The sequence below is a fragment of the Eleutherodactylus coqui genome, chromosome 4, assembly GCF_035609145.1.
Source record: "Eleutherodactylus coqui strain aEleCoq1 chromosome 4, aEleCoq1.hap1, whole genome shotgun sequence".
Classification (NCBI taxonomy): domain Eukaryota; kingdom Metazoa; phylum Chordata; class Amphibia; order Anura; family Eleutherodactylidae; genus Eleutherodactylus; species Eleutherodactylus coqui.
Genome location: NC_089840.1, coordinates 72,625,569 through 72,649,140, shown reverse-complemented (window position 1 = coordinate 72,649,140; position 23,572 = coordinate 72,625,569). Strand labels below are relative to the sequence as shown.

Here is a 23,572-nt window from a genome sequence, read left to right as displayed (position 1 = left end):
GCTGCAACCAATCACTGTCCCCAGCAATGTATGACATAAGACCGCTGAGGCCAGTGATTGGCTGCAGTAGTATTGTCATGTGTGTACACAAGAACGTCACCGCTGCATTGGAGCCTGTATACAAAGCCCAGCAGGGACCACCTTTCTGACAGCACTGAAGAGTCCGGGGAATTGACCGGGTGTGTATAACTTATTATTTTATAACATTCCAAACTGTAATTCTTTTTCATAAGTCAGACAACCGTTTAACCCCTTAGTGACCAGCCTATTGATGACTGAGCAATTTTTTTCCCATTTTTTTTCATGGAAGGGCCAAAGTTGTATGAACAGCCCAGGGCCTATGGTCTCCTTAATCCACCAGTCTTCAGGATATATATCCTAGGATACAACTCAAGTCTGCCTAGTACTATAGAACCTAAGGATGAGGTGGGTTTGACCATGTAACTCTCCTCCGTTTCTGTAAACCACTGCATCTCGAAAATAAAAGAATAATTCATGACATTGGCCAAAAAATGTGAGAATGTTTAGTGCATATTTCACTAAAGGAACCTGCATATTTTCAGGAGTTACATAGGCAACATTGCCTATTGTAGTGCTTTCTGCTAATGTTGGTTCTGTAATATGGGTCAGGAACGCTATATTTTCTCCTTAGGGAGAGTACTTAGAAGGTGTGTGAGGAGACTTATAGGCCATTCATGCTCCTCTGGGTAATATGCAAATAAGGGAGATGGAACAATACCTCCACAGTGCCACATATTGGAAGGCAGCATTCCTTCAAGTCAATGTTAGACTCTTTATACAATCTTGTAACAATGACTGGGAATTAAAAAGCCTGTAAAATTGGCATCTTGTACTGTTGCCAATATAATGGAATGACCAGATTCTCCGTCCTACATTTCTAATCTAATAGACGCAAATCTATCACATATCTCCATAATTTTTAAGGCTAACGAATGAAACAGTATGAAATGTCAGCAAGCAGCTACTGTATGAAGACCTCTTCCTTGCAGTAATCATTAAGAACACTTCTTTATGACTAGTCTTACCTCACAAGATTTGTGCATGGTCCCGGCCATCTGCAACTCTGGTACACTCTCTGAACCACTGTCTCAGATCCATTCTGTACTTGACAGGTAACTGTTTTTGTCACTGTGGACTGACACCAGTTCCTGTAAAAGAGAAGAGAATTACAATGATTATTTTTATGACCTTAGCAAAAATATCTTTGATTTCTAATCTTTTTTTCATTTAACTTGGCTTTACTCATCTGTAGACCTAAATATAACAACCAGGGCTCAAATAACTTTTATAGCTTGACTGCAATTAATGCTTTCTATTATTGTTTCAATATGTAATTGCAAGAAAAAGCAAGTGAACCATTTAGAGTGACCTTGATTTCTGCATTGATTACTAATAAAATGTGAATTGAATTGTTATCCAAGTCATAATTCTAAACACATTCTAACTAAGCTAATAACATACAAACAGTGGAATGGTTCATATCTTTTATTGAACACATTGAATAAACATCCAAGAGCAGGGAAAAGAAGTAAGTGAACCTCAGTGTCAATGACTTCTCCAAGAGCTAATTGGCAAAAGGTGTTTTAGTTATGGAGATCAGACTGACATAGGCTGCCAAAGGATCTTTATGGCGCTAAAGGCTCTTTCACACGAGCGATGCGATTTTCAGCCGCCCGAATGATGACCGAAAATCCCATGAACGAGAGGCAACCAAGTCGTGGCTGCATCTCCTGTTCTCCCGTCCATTCAAAAGGTGTGGCGTGCAACGTCCTTGCAGAGAATCCTACTAGAGCCCTTTTCCCCGACGTGTAGGAGATCTGTGATCTGAGAGTTTAATGACAGCTCAGATCAGAGAGCTTTGCCTGGAGAAAGCAATCAGTGTGGTCTCCAGGGATGTGATAGCTGTGATAGCCATCATAGTGAGAAACCATTGCTGTGGCCTCCCCCTCCATCTGGAAGACAGACAGGTCATCTCACAAAAAGGAAAGTTAAAAATTGTGTCGAAATAAAGTCAAAATACGGTAAATGTTATTTATTAACTATATTGTGTGGTATGACTGAGTTGAATGATCCTGTTCCTGTTACAAGCAGAAATTGTCAAATTTAAAAAAATGCTAATTTTTCCAAATTTTACTCTAAATTTTGATTTTTTTCAAAATAAATACAAAATATACCAATCAAAATTTACCATGGATATAAAGTAAAGTGTGTCATGTAAAAAAATCTCAGAATCACTTAAATTAGTAATACAGAGTGCTGTGATTGGATCACGAGTGCCACTCGCTCAGCCAATCAGAGCCGGCGCTCAATCATTTATAGCCATTCAGTGAATGACATCACTGAATGGCTGTGATTGGTTAATCAAGAGCTAGCTGTGATTGGCTGTGCAATGGCATTCGTGATCCAATCATAACACTCGCTTGCTGGAGGCGGGGTATTCAAAGCCCCATCACCAGAAAGAGAGTGCTGTGTCAGAGCTGAGGACACGGCAGCCTGCCGCAGTGCCGGAAACCAGAGTGAGTGACCAAGACGCCGCGGGCCAGGTGAGTATAAGACACTGTGCCTCTTTTGGGGCAAAAATTAATATAAGACAGTGTCTTATTTTCGGGGACACGGTAACAGAAGCAACATGGAGAAGATCAGTTATCGAAATGAGAAAACCAAGGGTGTCCGTCAAATCTGTGCGCTCAATATAATCATTCAAAAATTAATTATTGTGGTCACAGCTTCCTTAAAAGGTTTTTTAAAGGGTTTTCAGGCTATTTTTATTGATGACCTATCCTCAGGATAGATCATCAATAGTTGATTGGCCGGGGTCTACCTCCCATGACCACTCATGACCCCGACCAATAAGCTGTTCTGGTACCCACTGTCACTGGCAAAACACACAGGGTACAGAGCAGAAACAGATAACTCTGACCCCTGTGTAGTGGCTGGCACCTGTAGTTGCAAGCGCAGCTCCCATTAAAATCAATGAGAGCTTCACCTGCAATAATCAACACTGGCCACTACACAGGGGTCAGAGCGATCTGCTTCTGTTCTGTACCCTATGAGTTTTGCTGGTGACAGCAGGCACTGGAACACCTAATGAGTCAGGGTCCTAAGCGGCAGACCAGAGACCCGATCAACTACTGATGATATATCCTGAGGACAGGTCATCAATAAAAATAGCTTGGAAACCCCACTTAAATACAATATTGAATGACTTCATGGTATAAAGAACAGTGGTAGGCTGGAGGCCACATACTGTAGATGGTACATGATCGACTTCATAAAACAATAAAAAATAATATGCAAGAACAAGTATTTTGCTCAGCCACCCCATGTAGACAAAGAGAAGACATCATATACTGTATAGCAGCAAGGTGTGTGTAACAGAAATTCCCTGGACATGTATGTAATTACACTGGTCACTTCCTTCTAGTGAAATGTAATCAGTTAAGCTACAGTATGCACAGCTGCAGTTGGTTTACTGAGTTATCCGCTTTATAGAAGACTTATGGGAAGAACTTAGACTTAAAACCATAGCTTATTTTACTTCTGTGTGGTCACATATCTTAGGAATACTGATAAACAATAGATGTACAGTCCTTTCAGATCTCTATCTAGCAGTCCATTGCTGTCTAGGTTTATAATCATCCACTGATGTTTGATTGTACGGGAAATTATCAAAGACTAGGAAGCTGCAGAACCTAAATGGAAGATAATTGAAACTGTAAATAGTACTGTTTATTAGATGATATTGTCCTCCTTTAAACATGCAGTGATATCCACATTACTAAGGAAACCAACTCCTGACTAATCCTGTGCAGCCAACTTCCGACCTATCTCTAATCTTCCCTTTACCAAATTCCTGGTAGGTGTAGTCTACTTTCGCCAAATAAGCTATCTCTCTGATAACTCTCATCCTGACCCATTACAAATGGGTTTCTGTACTCTACATTCTACTGAAACCATCCTTACAGAACTGTCAAACAAAATCCTTATGGCTAAATCGAATGGCAGTTACTCTCTGCTTATTCTCCTGGATCTCTTAGCGACATTCAACACCATAGATCCCTAGCTCCTCCTCAGTATGCTCCCCTCTGTTGGCCTTCAGGTTTTCCTCCTACCTCTCTGACCACTCGTTCAGTATATCATTTGCTGGGTCTACGTGTTCTACTCTTCCTCTTTCTGTTGGCGTTTCTCAAGGTTTGGTCCTAAGTCCCATCCTATTTTCAATCTACACAGTCCCTATTGGACAAACTATAAGCAGATTTGGCTTTCAGCGCCATCTTTATACTGACGATACCCAATTATACACTTTTTTCGTGACATAACGCCCTCACTACTACAAAATGCCAGTGATTGTTTGTCCGCTGTCTCTAACATCACATTGTCTCTCAATATAAAACTGGATCTTTCAAAAACTGAATTTCTTCTGTTTCTATCATCCAGTAACTGACCTACACCTGATATTCTCAGTTATTTTAGTCTGTGTATCACCATATCTCCTACGCAGCACTCCTGCTGTCTTGGGGTTATATTTGATTCTGATCTTTCCTTCACTCCCTATATTCAATTACTTGCTCACTCATGTCACCTGCATCTCAAAAACATCTCTAGAATCTACCCTTCCCTTACCTTGGATACATCAAAAACTTTTCTTGTTGCCCTTATTTATTCTTGGCTTGACCACTGTAACTCACTATCCTGAATGCAGCAACAAAACTCCTCTTTTCGTCCAGCAGCTACACTGATGCCTCCATCCTGTGCCAGTCAAAACAGTGATGCCTCTACACTGTACCAGTCGCTACTGTGAAGCCTCCACCCTGTGCCAGTCACTACACTGACACCTCCACCCTGTGCCAGTCACTACACTAAACACCTCCACCCTGTTCCAGTCACTGCACTGACACCTCCACCCAGTGCCAATCACTACACTGACACCTCCATCCAGTGTCAGTCACTACACTAACACCTCTACATGGTGCCAGTCACTATACTGACACCTCTACACGGTGCCAGTCACTATACTGACACCTCCATCCAGTGCCAGTCACTACACTGACACCTCCACCCAGTGCCAGTCTCTACACTGACACCTCCACCCAGTGCCAGTCACTACACTGGCACCTCCACCCAGTGCCAGTCACTACTCTGGCACCTCCATCCAGTGCCAGTCACCACACTGGCACCTCCACCCTGTGCCAGTCACTACACTGGCACCTCCACCCTGTGCCAGTCACTACACTGGCACCTCCACCCTGTGCCAGTCACTACACCTCCACCATTTTTTGGTGCCTTAGGGTAAGTCCACTTGAAATGGAATTGCTACAAATGTCCCCCTCCAGATTTGTGCAGGTAAAATCGGCAGTAGAACACAGTAACAGGCAAGAGGATGAGACTTTACAAATCTTATGCACATTGCCTATCCATACGAATTGCAGTGGGTGTATAGCGCTGTGCACCCCAGGCACACTAAGGGGGGTTATGGGCCAACTTCTGGCTCAAAGCCAACTGAGGGATTCACATGCTTCTCTGTGAGCCAGTCTGACCCTGTATCCTTAGACTTCATCCATAGAGTTGGCTGCTCCTTAAAAGGGTATTTCAGAACTTTTATTATTGATGTCCTATCCTCAGGATAGGCCACCAATAGTTGATCAGTTGATCCCCGCCAACCAGCTGATCCTCTAGCCTGCTGTCAGCGTAGACATCCATATACGGAATCAGAGTCGGAAGTGTAGATGGCTTCATTCCCATTGAAATAAATAGTCAATAGTGAAATTCCTGGAATACCCTTTAACCTTTTAGGGACCAAGGATCACTATATTGTGTGTATATATATATATATATATATATAACAAGGGTTAAAGCAGGAGCAGGTCGATTGTTCTGCTAGAGAAATCTTTGTTCCCAACTGTTTAACTCCCCCTATCATCCACTGGTGCTCTACAATGAGAACAAAGGGTGTCAATGGGTTTCCATGGAAACAGGAGGCCTGACAAAGACCTCCATGTCTGCCATGTTACTGAGTCTATCACACCCTGCCTCCAGCAAACTCTAATGGACTGTGATCAATTGCTTAATATACTGCATTACAGAAGCAATGCAGTGTATTATGCTAGTGATCAAATGATCACGTCTTCAAGTTCCCTTAAGGGACTAAAAAATGGTGTAAAAAATGTTCAATAAAGTTTAGTAGAAAAAAATTACAGTGTAAAATAAACCAAAAAAAAACGTCCCCACAAAGGCTTTTAAATTAAAAAAAACTAAAAAAAAATGCATAAAAGTTATCACTGCATTCAGAATGACCCCAACAATTACAATATTTAGTTATTTATCCCAAAACAGTGAACAACATAAAGAACAGTTTAAAAAATTTCAGAATTGCTATTTTTTATCTGCATTTCGGTCTCACAAAAAAAATGCAGAATGTTCTAATTTCCTATGCATTTGCACACCAAAGGTCCCCTTAGAAGTGCGTAATGGGGTGCGTTATGTGCACACAATATGGTAGGAGATGTGTGATATGCTGCATAATTCCACTGGGAAAAGAACATATCTGGAACTCATTAGACATTTCAATCGGAGCGTCTTTGTTTGTTGTGCAGAACTGAACATGCCTTGCGTGTGCAAAAAGTGCAGCAAAATACTCCAATGCGCCAATAGCACGGGCCTTAGGGCAGACACCCGCTGGCGGTTTTTTCTCCAGTGCGCTGCGAGAGTAAAGGAAAAGTCTTGCAGCGCAGTGCGAGAAAAAACGGCATTCCGCCGGGATATCGCCAGTCTTTTCAATGGGGCCAGCAGCAGCAGTGCTAGCCCGATTGAAAAGAAATGGAGAATGCCGCAGACTTCTGCCACAGCTGTCACAGCTGTGGCAGAAGTTTCCTTCATCCCTGCGGGGACCGCGGGGATGAAGGAATCCTCAACCACAGCTGTCACAGCTGTGGCAGGAGTCCGTGGCATGCTATCCCATTGCTTTTGGGCAAGCCCCGCAGTATGATTATCGGGGAAAGGCTTGAAATATAAGGCTTTCCCCGATAATCATCAATAAAGGGTTAAAAAAAAAAATTACTCACCTCTCCGCCGCTCAGACGCGTCCTCCGGCTGGCTCCCCGGCACTGCTGTCCAGCACTTTCAGCAGGCGGGGATTTAAAAATGAGAGGACTATCTGTAATTGGCTGAGCGCTCAGCCAATAGCTAAGCACTAGCTGCTATTGGCTGAGCCCTCAGCCAATCAGCATAGCCCTTTCAGGAGGCAATCCCCGCCTGCTGGAAGTGCTGGACAGCAGTGCGGGGGAGCCAGCCGGAGGATGCGTCTGAGCGGCGGAGAGGTGAGTAATTTTTTTTTTTACCACTTATTGATGATTATCAGGGAAGGGTTTGTATTTCAAGCCCTTCCCCGATAATCATACTGCGGGGCTTGCCCAAAAGCACTGCTGAAAGCAGTGAAAGCAATGGGATAGCATGCCGCGGACTTCTGCCCCAGCTGTGACAGCTGTGGCAGAGGATTCTTTCATGTCCGCGGTCCCCTAGTCCGTGCTATTCTCCCTATGTTTTCACTGGGACTAGCGCTTCTGCTGCTGGCCCCATGGAAAACGCTGGCGATATGCCGGTTGTATTTCGGTGTCTTTCTTACGCTGTGAGATGAGAGTTTTCACGTGCTCTCGTAGCGCAAGAAAGAAAATATAACCAGTGGGTGTCCACCCTTACTATTACATAATTCTCCCATGTTCTTAGTTTCCTTCTTTCAGTTGGAGTGCCTAATTAACATTTAGATACATTATTTATTATATCTTTCGGTGTACACTGCGCCTTCAACAGGCTCCCTTACCCTACGGCTGCCAAAAGACCAAGCGTGCCTATAGGTGAATTCTGCCTAGGTCATGTTTACCCATTTTACACAATTCATCCGAGAGGAAGGGATTCCAATCACTATTCTTCATGCTTCCCTACTACAGAGTAAATGCTTGTAACAAATGCATGAAACAATTGTTAATTTCCTGAACATTATTGACCTTGACTCTTTAAATCTCTCAAGGAACAGCAAAACCCAGGAAGTAAGTTTGTTACTTATGTAAATAATTTGGGATTAACAGATTCTCAAGTGGCGCTGGAACGAATGTCTGAAGGTGGCATCATCTCATCTGTTTAAATAAGACATTTCAAATGCCTCAGAAGGAAACAAATTTACCCTTTAATTGCTGCATTTGCAGTTTATTAGCAACATTTCAGCAGCACCTACCCGGAGCATGTAGACAAGTTGTGTCCCACCACAAGGAATATTAGAAGCTTCTCGCCCAGAATGGCATTTCTATGGACAAAACCTTTTAGCTGTGTAAACAACTGTACCAAATTATCCTTTTGTTTTCCCAAGGATAATGCATTGTATGCTGTAGTTGGTCGAGATCAGCATTTAGGGCGCGAAACAGTAGGACTGTTTTGATAGACAGGCAGATTTCCCTGCACTCCTTAACTGGGGCTATCAGTTTCCATCTTATAGAGCGGAGGAATTTCAGAGACTCAAAGGTCACCGAATTCTAGTGGGAAAACAGGCCGATGTGACTCTAGTAAATTGAACCATGCTGCCAATTATAAAAATAGCTAATCTCTTTTTGAGGTCATTCTTGTATATTATTATTTATGGTGGAGTAGTATAGTCCACAGTGCTGTACATTTGGTTGGATATATTCCTTGTTTAGAAAGTCTCTATGATATAATATATATCTATATAATGTATTCTATAATATAATATTTATACACTGTTCCCCATCCACCAGTCCAGTTATATACAGGGTGTCTCTAAAGTAAGTCCCACTTTAATATCTGTATTACTCTGCAACCAACCTACAAGAGAGGCTGTTTTCTCATTTATATGATACACAAAGATGCCAGGTTCTATCCATGTTGGTTGCAGGATTTGGGGAACCGATAAACCTCATGTCATGGTTAAGGACAATAATGACTCATAGAAATGGAATGTCTTCTGTGCAGTGTCTCACCACAAACTGTATGGGGCGTTCTTCTTTGCGGAGTCCACAGTAACCGGCCTCTCTTATCTTGACATACTGGAAAATTGATTGATGACTAATGACTAATCTACCAGCATAATGGTGCACCACTGCACTTTCACCTTTAAGTTTGTCCCTGCCTCAACGCTAGATAGGAAGAGTAGAAAGAAGCAACCAGGCCCTCATACAGTAGCACCCAACATCGCCTGTCTTAACTCCGTGCAATTTTTACTTTTTGAGCTACATGAAGAACAAAGCCTATGTGTTGCCTCTGCCATGCAACCTTGATTAATTGCGAGCAAGATTTCTGGAAGCTGTAGGCACTGTGATGCCGAACAGGTAAGGCAGAGTCTGGCAGGATCTTGGGATCCTTGTGGATCATATAAATTTAGTAACCAGCCTCTCATGCATGTTGGCTGCTAAGTAATACATTTATTAAAGTGGGACTTACATTAGAGACACCTTGTATTCTACAACGCAAAGAGCAATATTGTATATTATGATCAACTTAGAAATAATTTTTTAACTAATTTATTTAGGAGTGAAGATGCAAGATAGTACGGACAATCAGTGCGTCAGACTCAGAGCAGAGTGTTTATTATTGAATTTAGCCCCTTCCACCGCCAGAGTTTTAGCAGTTTGTCCTATTTGTTAGTGAGGGCAACCAGAGCATCTTATTAGTATGTCAGGGAACCCAGGGGGTCCTACTATGTGGGTTCACAGAGAAGGGTTTTATTACTACCTGTGGAACAGAGGGGGTCCTATTACTAACTAGGGCCAGACGAAGTATTAGTATTAAGGGGTTGTCTCACAACAGACTTTTATCTGCTATCCTATGGGTATCTGCTGTGACCCCCACTGATCAAGAGAATGGGGGACCCTTATCAACCTCTTCATGTTACTGCAGGATCGGTAAACTAATTCAGAATGACGTCACATTGAGTGGAGCCATGGCCACGCATGCACTTCACTGCTCCATTGTTTTCAGTCAGGCTGATAGTTGGCTATTTCTGACAGCTTCATTAAAATGAATGGAGCAGCACCACACATGTACAGCTGTAGTGACCTGGAGTGTGGCACTACAGTATAAAAGTAATTAACTGCAAGTCCAGAGGAACTGTCCTAACTACAGCTCATTTAGCAGAAGGTAGTGATGCTGGACTTCATTTAATAAGAAGAGGGAGTCAGGACAGGGAACTAAATAGTTAATTTAGCTTAGTAATTTTTACTTTATTACAAGTGCTGAAGGACTTGTGAAGACCTTCCACTGTCATAGGTCCCATGACCCAGCAGAACGAAGGAGTTCCCTGATTGGTTGAGGGGCTGATTGGTTGAGCCAAGCTGAAAAAGTTACCTGAGTGAACATGGCTGGAGTATTTCCTGCTCCCCTGAGCTTTGGTTTAGTTAATAATTATAAAAGTGTTGAGAGGTGCGAATGAGAGTCAGTAAGTTGAGAGAGAGAGGGAGAAGCAGGGGGAGGATGTTTGCAGCCAGGTGAAGCCATGTTACTGGCTTCCCCTCTGCCGTGTAATTAGAGAAGCTTTCCTACAACTTCAAGAACCCTGTGTGCAGCTGATCAATCATCCACAATGCTGAGAGAAGTCTGTGTTTGTCTTTAAGGCCTGATGTCCTTTCAAGCTATGTTTCCACCAAACACTCAACACAGTCACAGCACCGCAAGCTGCAAAGATCACAGACTCTCCAGAAGATCTCATAAAGTGAGTACTGGAGAATCTTAGCTCGTGTTTCAGGTTGGCAAAAACTGTTAGTTGGGTTGATAGTGGCTTTGTTTGAAGTCCTCGTCAGTCTCTCTATAGCTCTCCCTTATCTCGTGTGCTGCCTCCCTAGGGCTTGTTTATCCATGTATCAAAGTTTAAACTGTGTATATGCAAGTTCTACTGTTTAATATTCTATCAGAATGCCACGTTTAACAGTAAATGGTGTCCCTGCAATTTACTCAAATACATGTGTTAGTCTTATTTCTAAACAAGGGAGATGAAACACTACCTCCCCAGCGCCACCGATTGAAAGGCAGAAATACCTAAAGTCAATGCTAGACTCTTTATACAAGCCTTGTAATAATGACCAGGAATTGAAAGCAAAGTCAGAGCTCATGCACATACAGCTGTTTCAGGGTTTTTGCCCTTCATCAGTGTGCAACAGAATCCTGTATCTGTTAGAGAGAGGCCTATGACGTGGGTCAGAAACGCTATTCTTTCTCCTTGGGGAGAGAACCTAGACTGCGAGTGAGGAGACTTAAAAGGCCACCCACGCTTCTCTGGGCAATATGCAAACAAGGGAGATGAAACAATATCTCCACAGTGCCACCTATTGGAAGGCAGCCATACCTAAAGTCAATGTTAGACTCCTTTAAAGAGTCAAGCCAAGATCTTTTAAGTCAGGCACTGGCGTCATTTTCACTTAATTCCATTAGTCATCCATATCCTGTTGTTTACCTTCATCTGTGCACTCATCGCCACCATGACACAGCTCCTCAGCCACCTCTTAGAAACTGCTCAGAGAGTGCAGGCTTCTTCCCGCTTGTTGCACGTGGCACAGCCATAGCTCCTTCGGTTTAGCAATTAGGTTCTTGGGATCAGTTAGGGGTCTCATTGGTGAGAAACCCACAGATCAGACTTTCAGCACTTATGCTATGGACAGGTGACAAAGTCTGTCATGAGACAACGCTTTTAAGTGGAGTCACATAGGGGCTATTAGTCTTAATTGGGGCACATAGAGGGGTCCTATAACTAAGAGAAGTGACACAGGGGGTTCTATTAATAGGTGGGGCCATTGATAGGGTCACTTATAATAAGTGGGACCACATTAAAGGGGTTGTCTCGCGGCAGCAAGTGGGGTTATACACTTCTGTATGGCCATATTAATGCACTTTGTAATATACATCGTGCATTAAATATGAGCCATACAGAAGTTATTCACTTACCTGCTCCGTTGCTAGCGTCCCCGTCTCCATGGATCCATCTAATTCTGATGTCTTCTGGCTTTTTTAGACGCGCTTGTGCAGAAGGGTCTTCTGGCTTCTGTTCGGTCCGGCACGAGCGGCGTTCTGGCTCCGCCCCCTTCTACGCGTCATTGCGTAGCTCCGCCCCGTCACGTGTGCCGATTCCAGCAATGGAACGCACAGAGCCCATGGTGCACCATAAGAGAAGACCCCCCCGATCTCACCGTGGGGGGGCCGTGCGGGACTGTTCGGGGGATTTAAATGCCGCTGTCAGAATTGACAGCGGCATTTAAAGGGTTAATAGCCGTGATCGGCCGAACGGCCGAGCGCAGCTATTGCCCGCGGGTGTCAGCTGTAATAAACAGCTGATGCCCGCGCTGTATGGAGGGAGATAGCGCCGCTACCTCCCTCCATACACGTCCTGCAACAGCAGGACGTAGTTTTACGATAGGGCTGTCACTAAGGGGTTAAATCACCAATGTGAACATGCCCTGCATGTGCAAAGAAGTACCGTAAAATGCACCAATACTTGTACAAAATGCTTTGTGCTAAATCGTGTACAATTGCGCATATGTCCATGTGAAGGAGCCCTTAGTCACATACTGAACGGTTACCGCACAATTATGTTATAGTTTAAAGGGGTTGTCTCGCGAAAGCAAGTGGGGTTATACACTTCCGTATGGCCATATTAATGCACTTTGTAATATACATCGTGCATTAAATATGAGCCATACAGAAGTTATACACTTACCTTCCCTGTGCTGGCGTCCCCGTCTCCATGGATCCGTCTAATTCTGATGTTTTCTGGCGTTTTTAGACGCGCTTGCGCAGAAGTGTCTTCTGGCTTCTGTTCGGTCCGGCACGAGCGGCGTTCTGGCTCCGCCCCCTTCTAGGCGTCATCGCGTAGCTCCGCCCCGTCACGTGTGCCGATTCCAGCCAATCAGGAGGCTGGAATCGGCAATGGAACGCACAGAGCCCATGGTGCACCATGGGAGAAGACCCGCGGTGCACCATGGGAGAAAACAGCAGTGCATCCCTGGGAAAGGACCGGCGGCCATCTTAGACAGAAGAATTTTTAAACTTCATATTTCGTCGGATCGGTGAGTAGCAAGCGGCTTAAAAACCGCTTTAAATTGCTATTTTATGCCAGGGGGGTGACAGGGGGAATGGGGTAAGGTAAAATTTTGATGTTTGCCGCGAGACAACCCCTTTAATATAGTGGGGGGGCACTGAAAAGTTGAATATGGGTTGCAGCAGAAGGATGGGGAGAGTGTGCAGAGGCAAGGCTTGTCTGGAAGACGTCTCACTGGTAGTCTGGGTCCAGAGACAAGCAGATCGAATATGGGGAACTCCAAAAAAAGACCACATCACCTATGATCACTGGAGGTAGCTGTACAGTAATCACTACCACTGTGTAGAGCCAGTATTTTATTACATTATATGGTAACTATTATTTAAGAATATAATTCAGCTGAGCCACTGCATCTAAATCCACTGCATTATAAAGGTTGTCTTAGAGAATGTTTTTTTTTCTGGGGTTCTGATGCTGTATTCATGTTATAAACTTTGTTCTAGTGCTGTATTTATGTACTGAAGTTAGTTCTGGTACCACATTTAAAAACATGTTAAGGGAGAAAAAAAAACATTGGGGCTGGCCACACATGGCCAAACCATGCCCATCTGCGAGAATCCCGATAGTGGAATTTAAACCATTGAAATTAATGATTTTGTTTCGGTTTACGGCCCAGCAAAATAGGAGAAGATCACACCCATGTGTTTAAGTCCTAAGGGTACATTAACCTATGGCAGCTTTGCTATAAAGCTTCCGCAGAAAACTTTTTTCTCTGGGTCATTACAAACGCTGTGATACCAAATTTGTGATTTTTTTTTTCTTATATAGTAAAGGGGAGAAAATGGGGTTTTGATGTTTTTATTCTTACTTTATTTTTTACTTTTAATTTTTTCAGTTTTTGAATATCACTTGAATATCACAATCTCTTATCATTCTTATCATACATTGCTATACTTTAGTATAGCAATGTATTATAATGACTATGAAGCTCAGCCAGATGCTGAGCCTCACTGGCGTAACTATAGAGGGTGCAGGGGATGCGGTTGCACCCGGGCCCAGGAGCCTTAGGGGGCCCATAAGGCCTCTCTTCTCTGTATAGGGATCCCAGTACTATGGATAAAGCATTATCGTTGGGAGCCCTGTTACAGGTTTTGCATTGGGGCCCAGAAGCTTCAAGTTACACCTCTGCTGAGCCTCATAAGCCTCCCGAGCTGGTAGACCATATTCAGGCTTCCGGGTGCCATAGCAACCCATCGGGACCCCACGATCCCATTGCTGGGTCTGATGGGTGACAGAGACAGCCCCCTCCCTCTGTCAGCCCTTTACATGTAATGGTTGCATTGATCACAGCACGTAAAGAGTTAAACAGCAGAGAACTGATGCTTTCTCCGGTCCCCGCTGTTTGAGCATTTGCCAGGCTATTATACAACATCCGTGCACCCACTCTCCCTGGCACAGGACACCCATGCCAGGCTTCTGATGCAGCGCCATAAAAAAGGAACATGCATCTGAATAAGACCCATTGCCGTAAAAAGGTGTTTTAGCAGTTGTTAAGGGGTTAACGGCGTAGCACACCAGCGGCAGCTTTACTGGTTGCTACATCTCCTTGTCAAATCCACTTTCAGTGATTCAAATGAATCCTAACTGACCCATTGACTTATAATGGGATTAATCAGGTTTCTGTCCAGATTCCGGTATTTTTGACAGCAAGATTAGCGCTGGAGACTGAACTATTCTTCCTGTCAAAATACTGGAAAACTTGATTGAATAAGCCAAACTATATGGAGCCGCCCACCAGTGTGAATTATTACATGATGGACAATTTGTTGTCGTTACTGCCTCTTCATATTATATATTTGGCTGAAGCATTTGAATCTTGTCATTCTAATAAAGTGTTGTACACGGTGGGCCACGGAAAAGTAGCCCGACACCGCAGTCCTTATGAAAGCAGTCTAAAAGAAAATCTATATTTGTTGCCCATAGCAACCAATCACTGAGCAGCTTTCATTTTACCTCAGCAGACATGAAAGCTACGCTGTGAGTGGTTGCTGCCTAATAGAAAATCTGTCTTTATTGCCCATAGCAACCAATTACAGCGCTGCTTTCATTTTACCTCAGCAGTATAAGACATGAAAAGCTGACGTGCTTCTGAGGTAAAATGAAAGCTGCGCTGTGATTGGTTGCTATAGGCAACAAAGATTTTCTTTGGGACAGATTTCATAGGAGTGTGGCGCTGGGCTACTTTTCTGTGGCCAACTCTCTAATAGTGCTGTTTTCACACGGGCAAAAAAATTGTGCGATTTTCCCGCGATGCGAGAGCGAGTGAAGATGCAGAATTATGAAACTCATGTTTTTCAATGGTTTCATTCACATCTGCAATATTTTCATTCCTGTGATGTTGCGTGATTTACAAATCACTGCCTATCTTTTTGTGATTTGCTCTTTTTTTATCGGCCATGTTTCCCTATGGAGCTTTCGTTTTATTGCATTGCAACGCATGAACTTGCATTTTTCGTGCCATGTGATGTGTTCTTAACATTAGAAACTCCTATCATCGTCAATTGCGTGAGAACATCTCGGGCGGCAGATTTTCCAAAAAATAGCATCACTGATGCTCAGACATCGCATGAACACATATGCAGTTTTGCCGCGGTTTTCTCGTGGCGATACTGCGATCGCCTGTATGAAACTAGCCTAACAATATATTTATAGACTGTATTTCACAGACTTATTCTATACTTACAGCACCTCAACATCACTTCTTATAGTTCAGGGTCCCCCAACAGGTCATGATTACATCACCTGTTCAATACTGAGGAAATCCAGAAAACCTGACCTGTTGGTGGGTCGTGAGGACTGGAGTTGTGCTCCCCTATTATACCCTGCTTCCCTGAAAATAAACCCTACCCTGATTTTTCAGGGAGGCTTTAAATATAAGCCCTACCCTGAAAATAAGTCCTAGCTGAATTACATTAAAAAAAGGAATACATTACCTAGCATGCTCGGTTCAGGTCCCTCCTGCTGTTTTCCGGAGCTCCAACGCACTTCTTGCAGTCCTCAGCCCACAGAAGATCACTTCCTGGTCACTGGATTCATAAATCCTATTTCTAGAAAGCGATGGCTCTGATTGGTTCTCAAGCGCTGCTCAGCTAATTAATGCAGCGCTCGATGAACAAATGCGATGTCTGTGATTGCTTCATCGAGCACTACATTGATTGGTTGAGCAGAGGTCAAAGAAACAATCACAGACATCGAGTTGTGGAGGTGGGATTTATGAATTGATCAATCTAGGTAAGTATAATAAGGCATCCCCCCAAAATAAGACCTATAGCCTCTTTTGGGGCAAAAAATGAATATATTATAATAAGATAATCAGGCCATTTTGTGGCTGTGATATCTGATACTTCTAGTGTCCAGTAGCTTCTGGATATATTCCTGAGCCTATCCTGTGTTCTACATTACATGTTCGGACTAGTAGAAATAGAAAGAAAAGTGCTCAGTGCCTCCAATCTGTGATGCAGGAAGATGACATATAATGGCCCCAGGGCAGGTGTGAAAGTCATCTGTGGATCACAAGAGCAGCTGTAAATATCTACACAATTTCCAGAAGTGGTGCCCGTAGCAAGCAATCCTTAATTCCAGGATAATTGCATTCCTTTCAATTGGTGTGAAGTCAGCAGTATAATTTTGCATTATTATCAGGGAGGTCCATAGAACTCATTGGGCCCCACAGCAGGACAAAAATTTGCCCACACATGCACACACAAAAAGTTATATTAGTGACAGCATATTTATAACATGGGAGCTTAGATACAGTGGCTCAGTTATAGTATGCCTCTAAATAATGCAGTTGCAGAGTCTGAGGAGCTGGCCCACAGCCGAGGAAATAGCGGGATAGATAAAGGCTTTGTCACAGGGCTCTACCATCCCCTCCCCTGCGGGTAGCTCGGGACTCGACCAAGTTACTGCTGGGGGAGGTCACAGGGGAAAAGTAGCTGGAGGTTACCTGTAGACAATTGGTCACACAAGATTCCATCATTACATCCTCTGCGGTGAATCTTGATGATGGAATAAATTAGTCCACACATAGTGAAAACTTTCTGGACAAAACCGGGAATGGTCGGTAATGTCCGTTTACTGTAACTTAGTAACATCCAACTTACATCAACAGTGCTGGCACAGAAACATAAAGTGGTGCAAAAGGGAGGATTCTCAGGATGTCTGCATAAATCCACAGTCCAAGTTATCTGTGTGATTCCACTCCTGGCGACTTTCTCTCTCTCGCTGTCTACTGGTTCACACTCATGTTACTTGCGCCTTTCTCTCTCCATGTAGCGGTCCTTCTCTCTCTGTGTTTAGCAATAGCACTGGCATAACCTGGGTAGACTGGTCCCAGGCCAAGCAGAAGGGAATCGCTCGGCTTCCTCCATTCTCTCCACACACAGACAGATCAGTGTCTGTGTGGCTTACTGACTGACTTCTCTAGGACTCCCTCTTGCAAGAACACCCAGAAGAAGAAGACTAAGACTCCCTCTTCTTTGCACTACCTCTTGCAAACACATATATATATATATATATCAAGCAACATCACATGACTCACAAAACGATACATTTCCAGACATAACCCAGACATTAACCAATTCAATCCTGCAGAAGTGCAATACACATAGATCTAATGCATACCACACATAAGACGCTGACATGAGACAGACACAAAACATTATGGAGAGGCCCCACTAACTCTGGGCCACTACACAGTCACCATGTAAATGTCACATACCGGCTCTACACGGTGATAGTGATTACAGTGCAGTTACCTCCAGTAATCACAGGTGGCGTCATCTCTAATTGATGAAAAACATTTGTGTCTTTCTTCTCTATCTGGACCAGGCTGCCATGAAAACATCCTATAGCCACGACTCATCTCTGCATACTCTCCTCATCCTGCATTACCCTCAATGTCTCTCTCAGTGCCACCTCTGTGGCCCCTGAAACGTACCGTCCCTGTTATGTAGCCGTTAGAATGAACAGTGCCCCATCTGTGGCCCTTGAAATGTACGGTGCCCCCTCTGTGGCATGCCACTGATTATTATATAGACCAGTGTTTCCCAACAATCCTAAATCAAGTATTTCCAATTCAATTTAGGTATCCTATTATGTGACGTGCCTATTTAAAGCACTGCAAAACTTAGTATGAGTACCCCCTAAAGACATTTCATGTAGCGCCCGGAGTACTTGTAGCACAGATGTATCTATATAATATTCATTGTGTCATACACCTTACACTATTGCATATAAATGTAAATATAACACAACAATGAGGACCACATTCAGATTTTTCTTTTCTCTTTACATTCTTTAGTAAACACAATTCTCACTTTAAAAATGTGTTTTATCTGCAGGTTGAACCTTCTATCAATATACTGTATACAATTTACTAATTACTGTAATTTCACTTAGTTGTTGGACTGCCTACTTTGAGATTGGAATATGACAAACTGCATGAGTATATCTGGAGGTTCCCCAGGCTGACATGATCACACACTCTTGTCCTACTGTCATCATAACTGTTTAGGTTGCTTTCAGGCAAGCACACTTTTATTCTGGACTTGGTCCGTGTTTTGTGCACTGTAATACAGAGCTAATAAAACCTATGGCTCCATTTGCATAGGCGTATTTTTCACAATTGTTTTAAAAATTTCACATGCACTACTTTTGTCCATTTCTGATTAAAAAATATACCCTTTAAAGTCTATCAAAAGTGATTTAAGTGAATCGTAAGTGAGGCCTGCCTCAGAAAAATCCACACTGTAGAGTTGCACATAGTTACACAACAACAAGCATGCTGTGTAGGATTTGGACTGCACTGGTGTTCATGGGTATGAACTGAGAAGCAAGGCTATTGGATAGAGACAGATCAGCGGGAGTTCAAACACTATATCACAGATAGACTGTTCTGATACCGGTAGTGGCAAAGTGTTAACCCTTTACAGTATGGATTGTGTGATTTATATCTCTGTTTAACAGGACTTATCTCTTCACATTATTAATACTGTCTTCTGCATTACTGTTATTTCAGATTGTGCATGGAGTATTACTGATCCTAGGATTAACTTATCCGTAGTTAGCGTCACGTAACTCTATAGTCAAAGATAATTGCTTGCTTGTTATTACAACATTCCTTTGTTCATAAATATTGCATATTTTTGTAACTTAATCTGCTGCATCGTATCCAGGATCTGTGTTGTGATAATACCTACCTGTGACAGTATGCCCACTGCATTTGCCTGTGTATTTGCTTTCATTGGTGGTATTTAGAGATGAGCGAATACCCAAATGCTCGTGTCCGCGTTATTCGAGTCGAGTTTTTTGTTTAAATTCGGGAGCTGTACTTGAGTAACAAAGGGCATTGACTACAATGGGAGACTCAAGCATTTTTGTATGTGGGACGCCGGGTCCCGAGCTTTTTTGTTTTTTCTTGGTTCTTGGTTCTCGTTCTCGTTACAATTAGAGATGAGCGAGTATACTCGCTAAGGCACATTACTCGAGCGAGTAGTGCCTTAGCCGAGTATCTCCCCGCTCGTCTCTAAAGAGTCGGGGGCCGGCGCGGGTGACAGGTGAGTTACGGCGGGGAGTGGGCGGGAGAGAGAGGTCTCCCCTCTGTTCCTCCCCGCTCTCCCGCGCCGCTCCCCGCCCCCCCATCCCCCCGCCGGCCCCCGAATCTTTAGAGACGAGCGGGGAGATACTCGGCTAAGGCACTGCTCGCTCGAGTAATGTGCCTTAGCGAGTATACTCGCTCATCTCTAGTTACAATACATCCGTGTGAAACTGATCTTAAGGTGAATTAGTTCAGCTAAAATAAAAATTCCAACACCGTTGAACAACTTTGTGAATACATTACTCTTTCGTACCCGTTTCATTTTGTGTTACTTCCTCAATTCATACACAGGGCGGCTTTCAGACGTTTGTTCCAAATTTACCAAAATACATTAAGGTACTTCTGCTGAAGTTTGGATGTATTTTTACATTTGAACAGAGAATAAGATAATCCGGTAACTATCATATATACCAAAAAAGTATCATGTGATTAAAAATATTACACGCTACTGTAAATAAAACAAAGAGCAGGGGTAGCTAAATTAAGCTTCCCCAACAGTGGCCACTGGAGGGCGATCTGCTGCTCCAAAGATGGAACAATACCTCTGCAGCACCACCTATTGGATGGCAGCATTCCTGCAAATCAATGTTGGACCCTTTATACAGGTCTTAACAAAGCATGGGAATTGAAAACCAACTTCACACTGATGAGGGGCAAACACCCTGAAACAGCTGTCTGTGCATGGATTCTGGATTAGTTTTCAATTCCCAATCTTTTTTAAGACCTGTATAAAGTGTCAAGGAATGCTGCCATCCAATAGGTGGCGCAGCAGAGGTATTGTTCCATCTACCTTATTAGCATATTACCCAGAGGAGCATGAATGGCCTTATAAGCCTCCTCATTCACCTTATAGGTTCTCTCCTAAAGAAGAGACAATACCCTTCCCGCTGCTCCAAAGGGCATGAAATTTGGCCAATGGCAACTTCAGATGATGCGCTTGTTTTTTTTTAGGGGGGGGGGGGGTTGTGTTTGTGAAAATGTCGCTCATAGGACCAGGTCTACTATGACAGACCTGCATGACTGTCAGATCTGAAGGACAGCATTTGTTGAGATGTTTTAGAGAGTAGAGCTGACTTGCTGTGTTTGGTGGTAGAAAACATGGTTTTGCAAATGGAGAGCATTGTTGAAAACCAGGGAAGACTTATTAAGCATTTGTATCGTGATTTGCATAGCTGTATAAATGGCAAGCGCATTGTCTGAAGTGTCCGTTCTCCGAATTCCGTGACTTTTAGAGCAGCAGAATGCCCTCCAAAGGCCTCTAAGTTGGGGAAGTTTAATTTCGCTAACTCTGTATTTCTAAAGTTACTCAACTTTCTATGGAGATTTAAATGGTTAATTATTGTAAAGTATTTTTTTAAGCAAAAATCTATACTTTTTTGTTGTACTATATTTTCTTATGGTCACAGGGACTCAGTAGAGCCAACTTCTGTGCACAGTAGGCTATGGCTTAGTTAATCAAACTCATTTTTCTACATGCTCAACAAAAAGGTTTACAACCCATTACTCTTTCTCGAGCTGTCAAGATGTGATCTTTATTGTATTAAACAACACATAAAAAGGAAGCAAAGCAGAAATAATAGTTAATGTGCCTACTTGAAGAGTTGTCACTCAGCTATTATTTGCAGATGCTTTCATAAAAGAACAAGTCAAAAGAGTTTTACCTGAGGTATTCTGAAGTTTGCTGTCTACAGTCAATGAAATTGATGAGTTTTGATGTTAACTACTGGTTAGGACACCCGCACTCCTCCCACATGGTGCCTGTCCTGCCACTATCATCATCATGATCTTTCTCCTTTATGGGTCGGTCACATAATTAGATGGTTTGGGGTCTGTAAACTTTTTCTTGGTTCTTGGTTCTCGTTACAATTAGAGATGAGCGAGTATACTCGCTAAGGCACATTACTCGAGCGAGTAGTGCCTTAGCCGAGTATCTCCCCGCTCGTCTGTAAATTTAAGGGCTCTGAATACAGTGGCGGATTAAAGGGACCATGGGTCAGGGCTTTTCCAACACACGCAACGCATCATCTTACCCAAAAGATATTCTCAGTCCCACTATATCCTGTGATGTTCGTGGGCTGATTCATTGTTCACGTCACGTAACCACTACAGTCAGTCAATTGCCTCAGCAATCACGTCTACATACGTGGCACATGACCGATGAAGCCATTCATTGCGGTCAGCAATAATGGGAACCATGAACAGGGACGTGAGTGTTGCAAGAGCTTTTGGGACTGGAGTGACAGCACTGGACTAGAAGACAATTTAAAAGGAGATTATAGTTTTTGCTCTATTTTATACTGTTAGGGTGTGTTCACAGGTCTTGGATTTTGATGCAGATGTGCAACAGATTTTACCATTTTAATTGAAGGGGTGAAGTTTGCTGTGTATCTACATGAAAACCTGCTACCTGTGAATGCACCCTTAGGGTATGTTCACACAGCGGAATTCACCTAGGAAAAGTAACGCTGCGGACTGTTCTTTTCCTGTCCAAAAAAATGGAAACCTAACGAAACGGAAACAGAATGAAGCTTTTCCATTTGCGTTCTGTTCTTTTTGGAAACTCCATTGAAATCAAATAGTAAAAAAATGTAGATTTTTTTTCCAGTTTCTCTGCTCCAAAAACGGAGCAGAGAGATGGAAACACTGAATTGAACACAAGTGTGAAAGCAGCTTTACATTGACAGCCTCACACCCGTCCTATTACCTCCTCTCCGCACCCCAAATCAACAGTGGTCTGACCATCTCCTGAGCTGCTGTTCAGTCCTTTTCTGTGCTTGATTTTCCATTCCTGCCCTTTCTCCCCAGCCCACAAAGTGATAAGCTATATGCTATTGTTGTCACCAGGCACACCTACCCTGCTGTACTTTTCACACGCACAGATACATGTATGTATCTGTGTGTGTGTCTGTGTGTATGTGTACAAATATTATATTGGGTTTACTTACCATTTGGCCAGAATGCCTGAATAGTCCTGGGAAAGCAGAGTGGTACTGACTCCCTGCTGATTAGACCACAAACTGTGCAATGTAGAATGAAGAAGTCTGGGTGAGGAAAAGCAGGACAGTGAACTACTGGAAGAATGCTAGGCTTGCTACACGCCTCCTGCATGAAAGTGGATTACAAACAGAAGGGCAACAAAAGAATAGGGGGAAAAAATGAAAAACAGAACTTACAGATATGAAGCTGGATGCAAACAGCAGCAAAAGAGAGAGTATGGAGAACCTGGTATATTATAGAAAACTTGTTGAAAACTCAGGTACACTTTAAGGCTAGCTTCCCACGGCCCAATATCGCGCTGGCCAATATGCGATTTCCCTGTGGATGCCAGGTGTTTTTATATCAAAACTGCCTTGCATCACTTGGGGGAGGTAGAGTTCTTTTTTCATGGGTGCCAGCTGCGGAGGTGCATCGCAGAGTGTCTCCCATTCTTACAATGAGGAGACCTCACATTGCATGCGCGTGCACCTAGCCTGCGGTGCAATGCTGTCACCTGCCTCGTTGAAAACAGTGAACGGTGTGATACGAGGATATGAGGGTATACCCAAAGATAAGACAAGTTTGCATTTCGCATTGCAACGCGATGCGGGGAAAAAAGGTTAAACATCGCTCATGTGTATGACCCAGTTCAAAAGAACGGGGTTCATGTTTGTGAGAGATTTGTGCATCTCGCAACACACAAATCTCGCACAAGAATCTCGGCTGTGTGAAAACGGTTTCCTTCACATACTGCTGCTCACTCTGATATACTGGCACACCATCGCTGCAGCCGATACTAGTATGGTGTCGCTGGAGCAGTGGGGGATTTAATAGAAGAGTATAGATTATTTATTTTTTATTTTATCATGTCTCCTCCCTTTAGACCAAAA

General features: G+C 43.2%; 1 protein-coding gene across 1 annotated transcript in view; it reads right to left on the bottom strand.

Moving 5' to 3' along the window:
* COL26A1 (collagen type XXVI alpha 1 chain) overlaps window positions 1-23,572 on the bottom strand; it is a 416,532-nt gene that overhangs the window by 347,058 nt on the left and 45,902 nt on the right. The window contains exon 2 of the mRNA XM_066599641.1: window positions 1,047-1,169. Coding sequence (XP_066455738.1) covers window positions 1,047-1,169 — 123 coding nt within the window. The remainder of the gene's footprint in view (window positions 1-1,046; window positions 1,170-23,572) is intronic.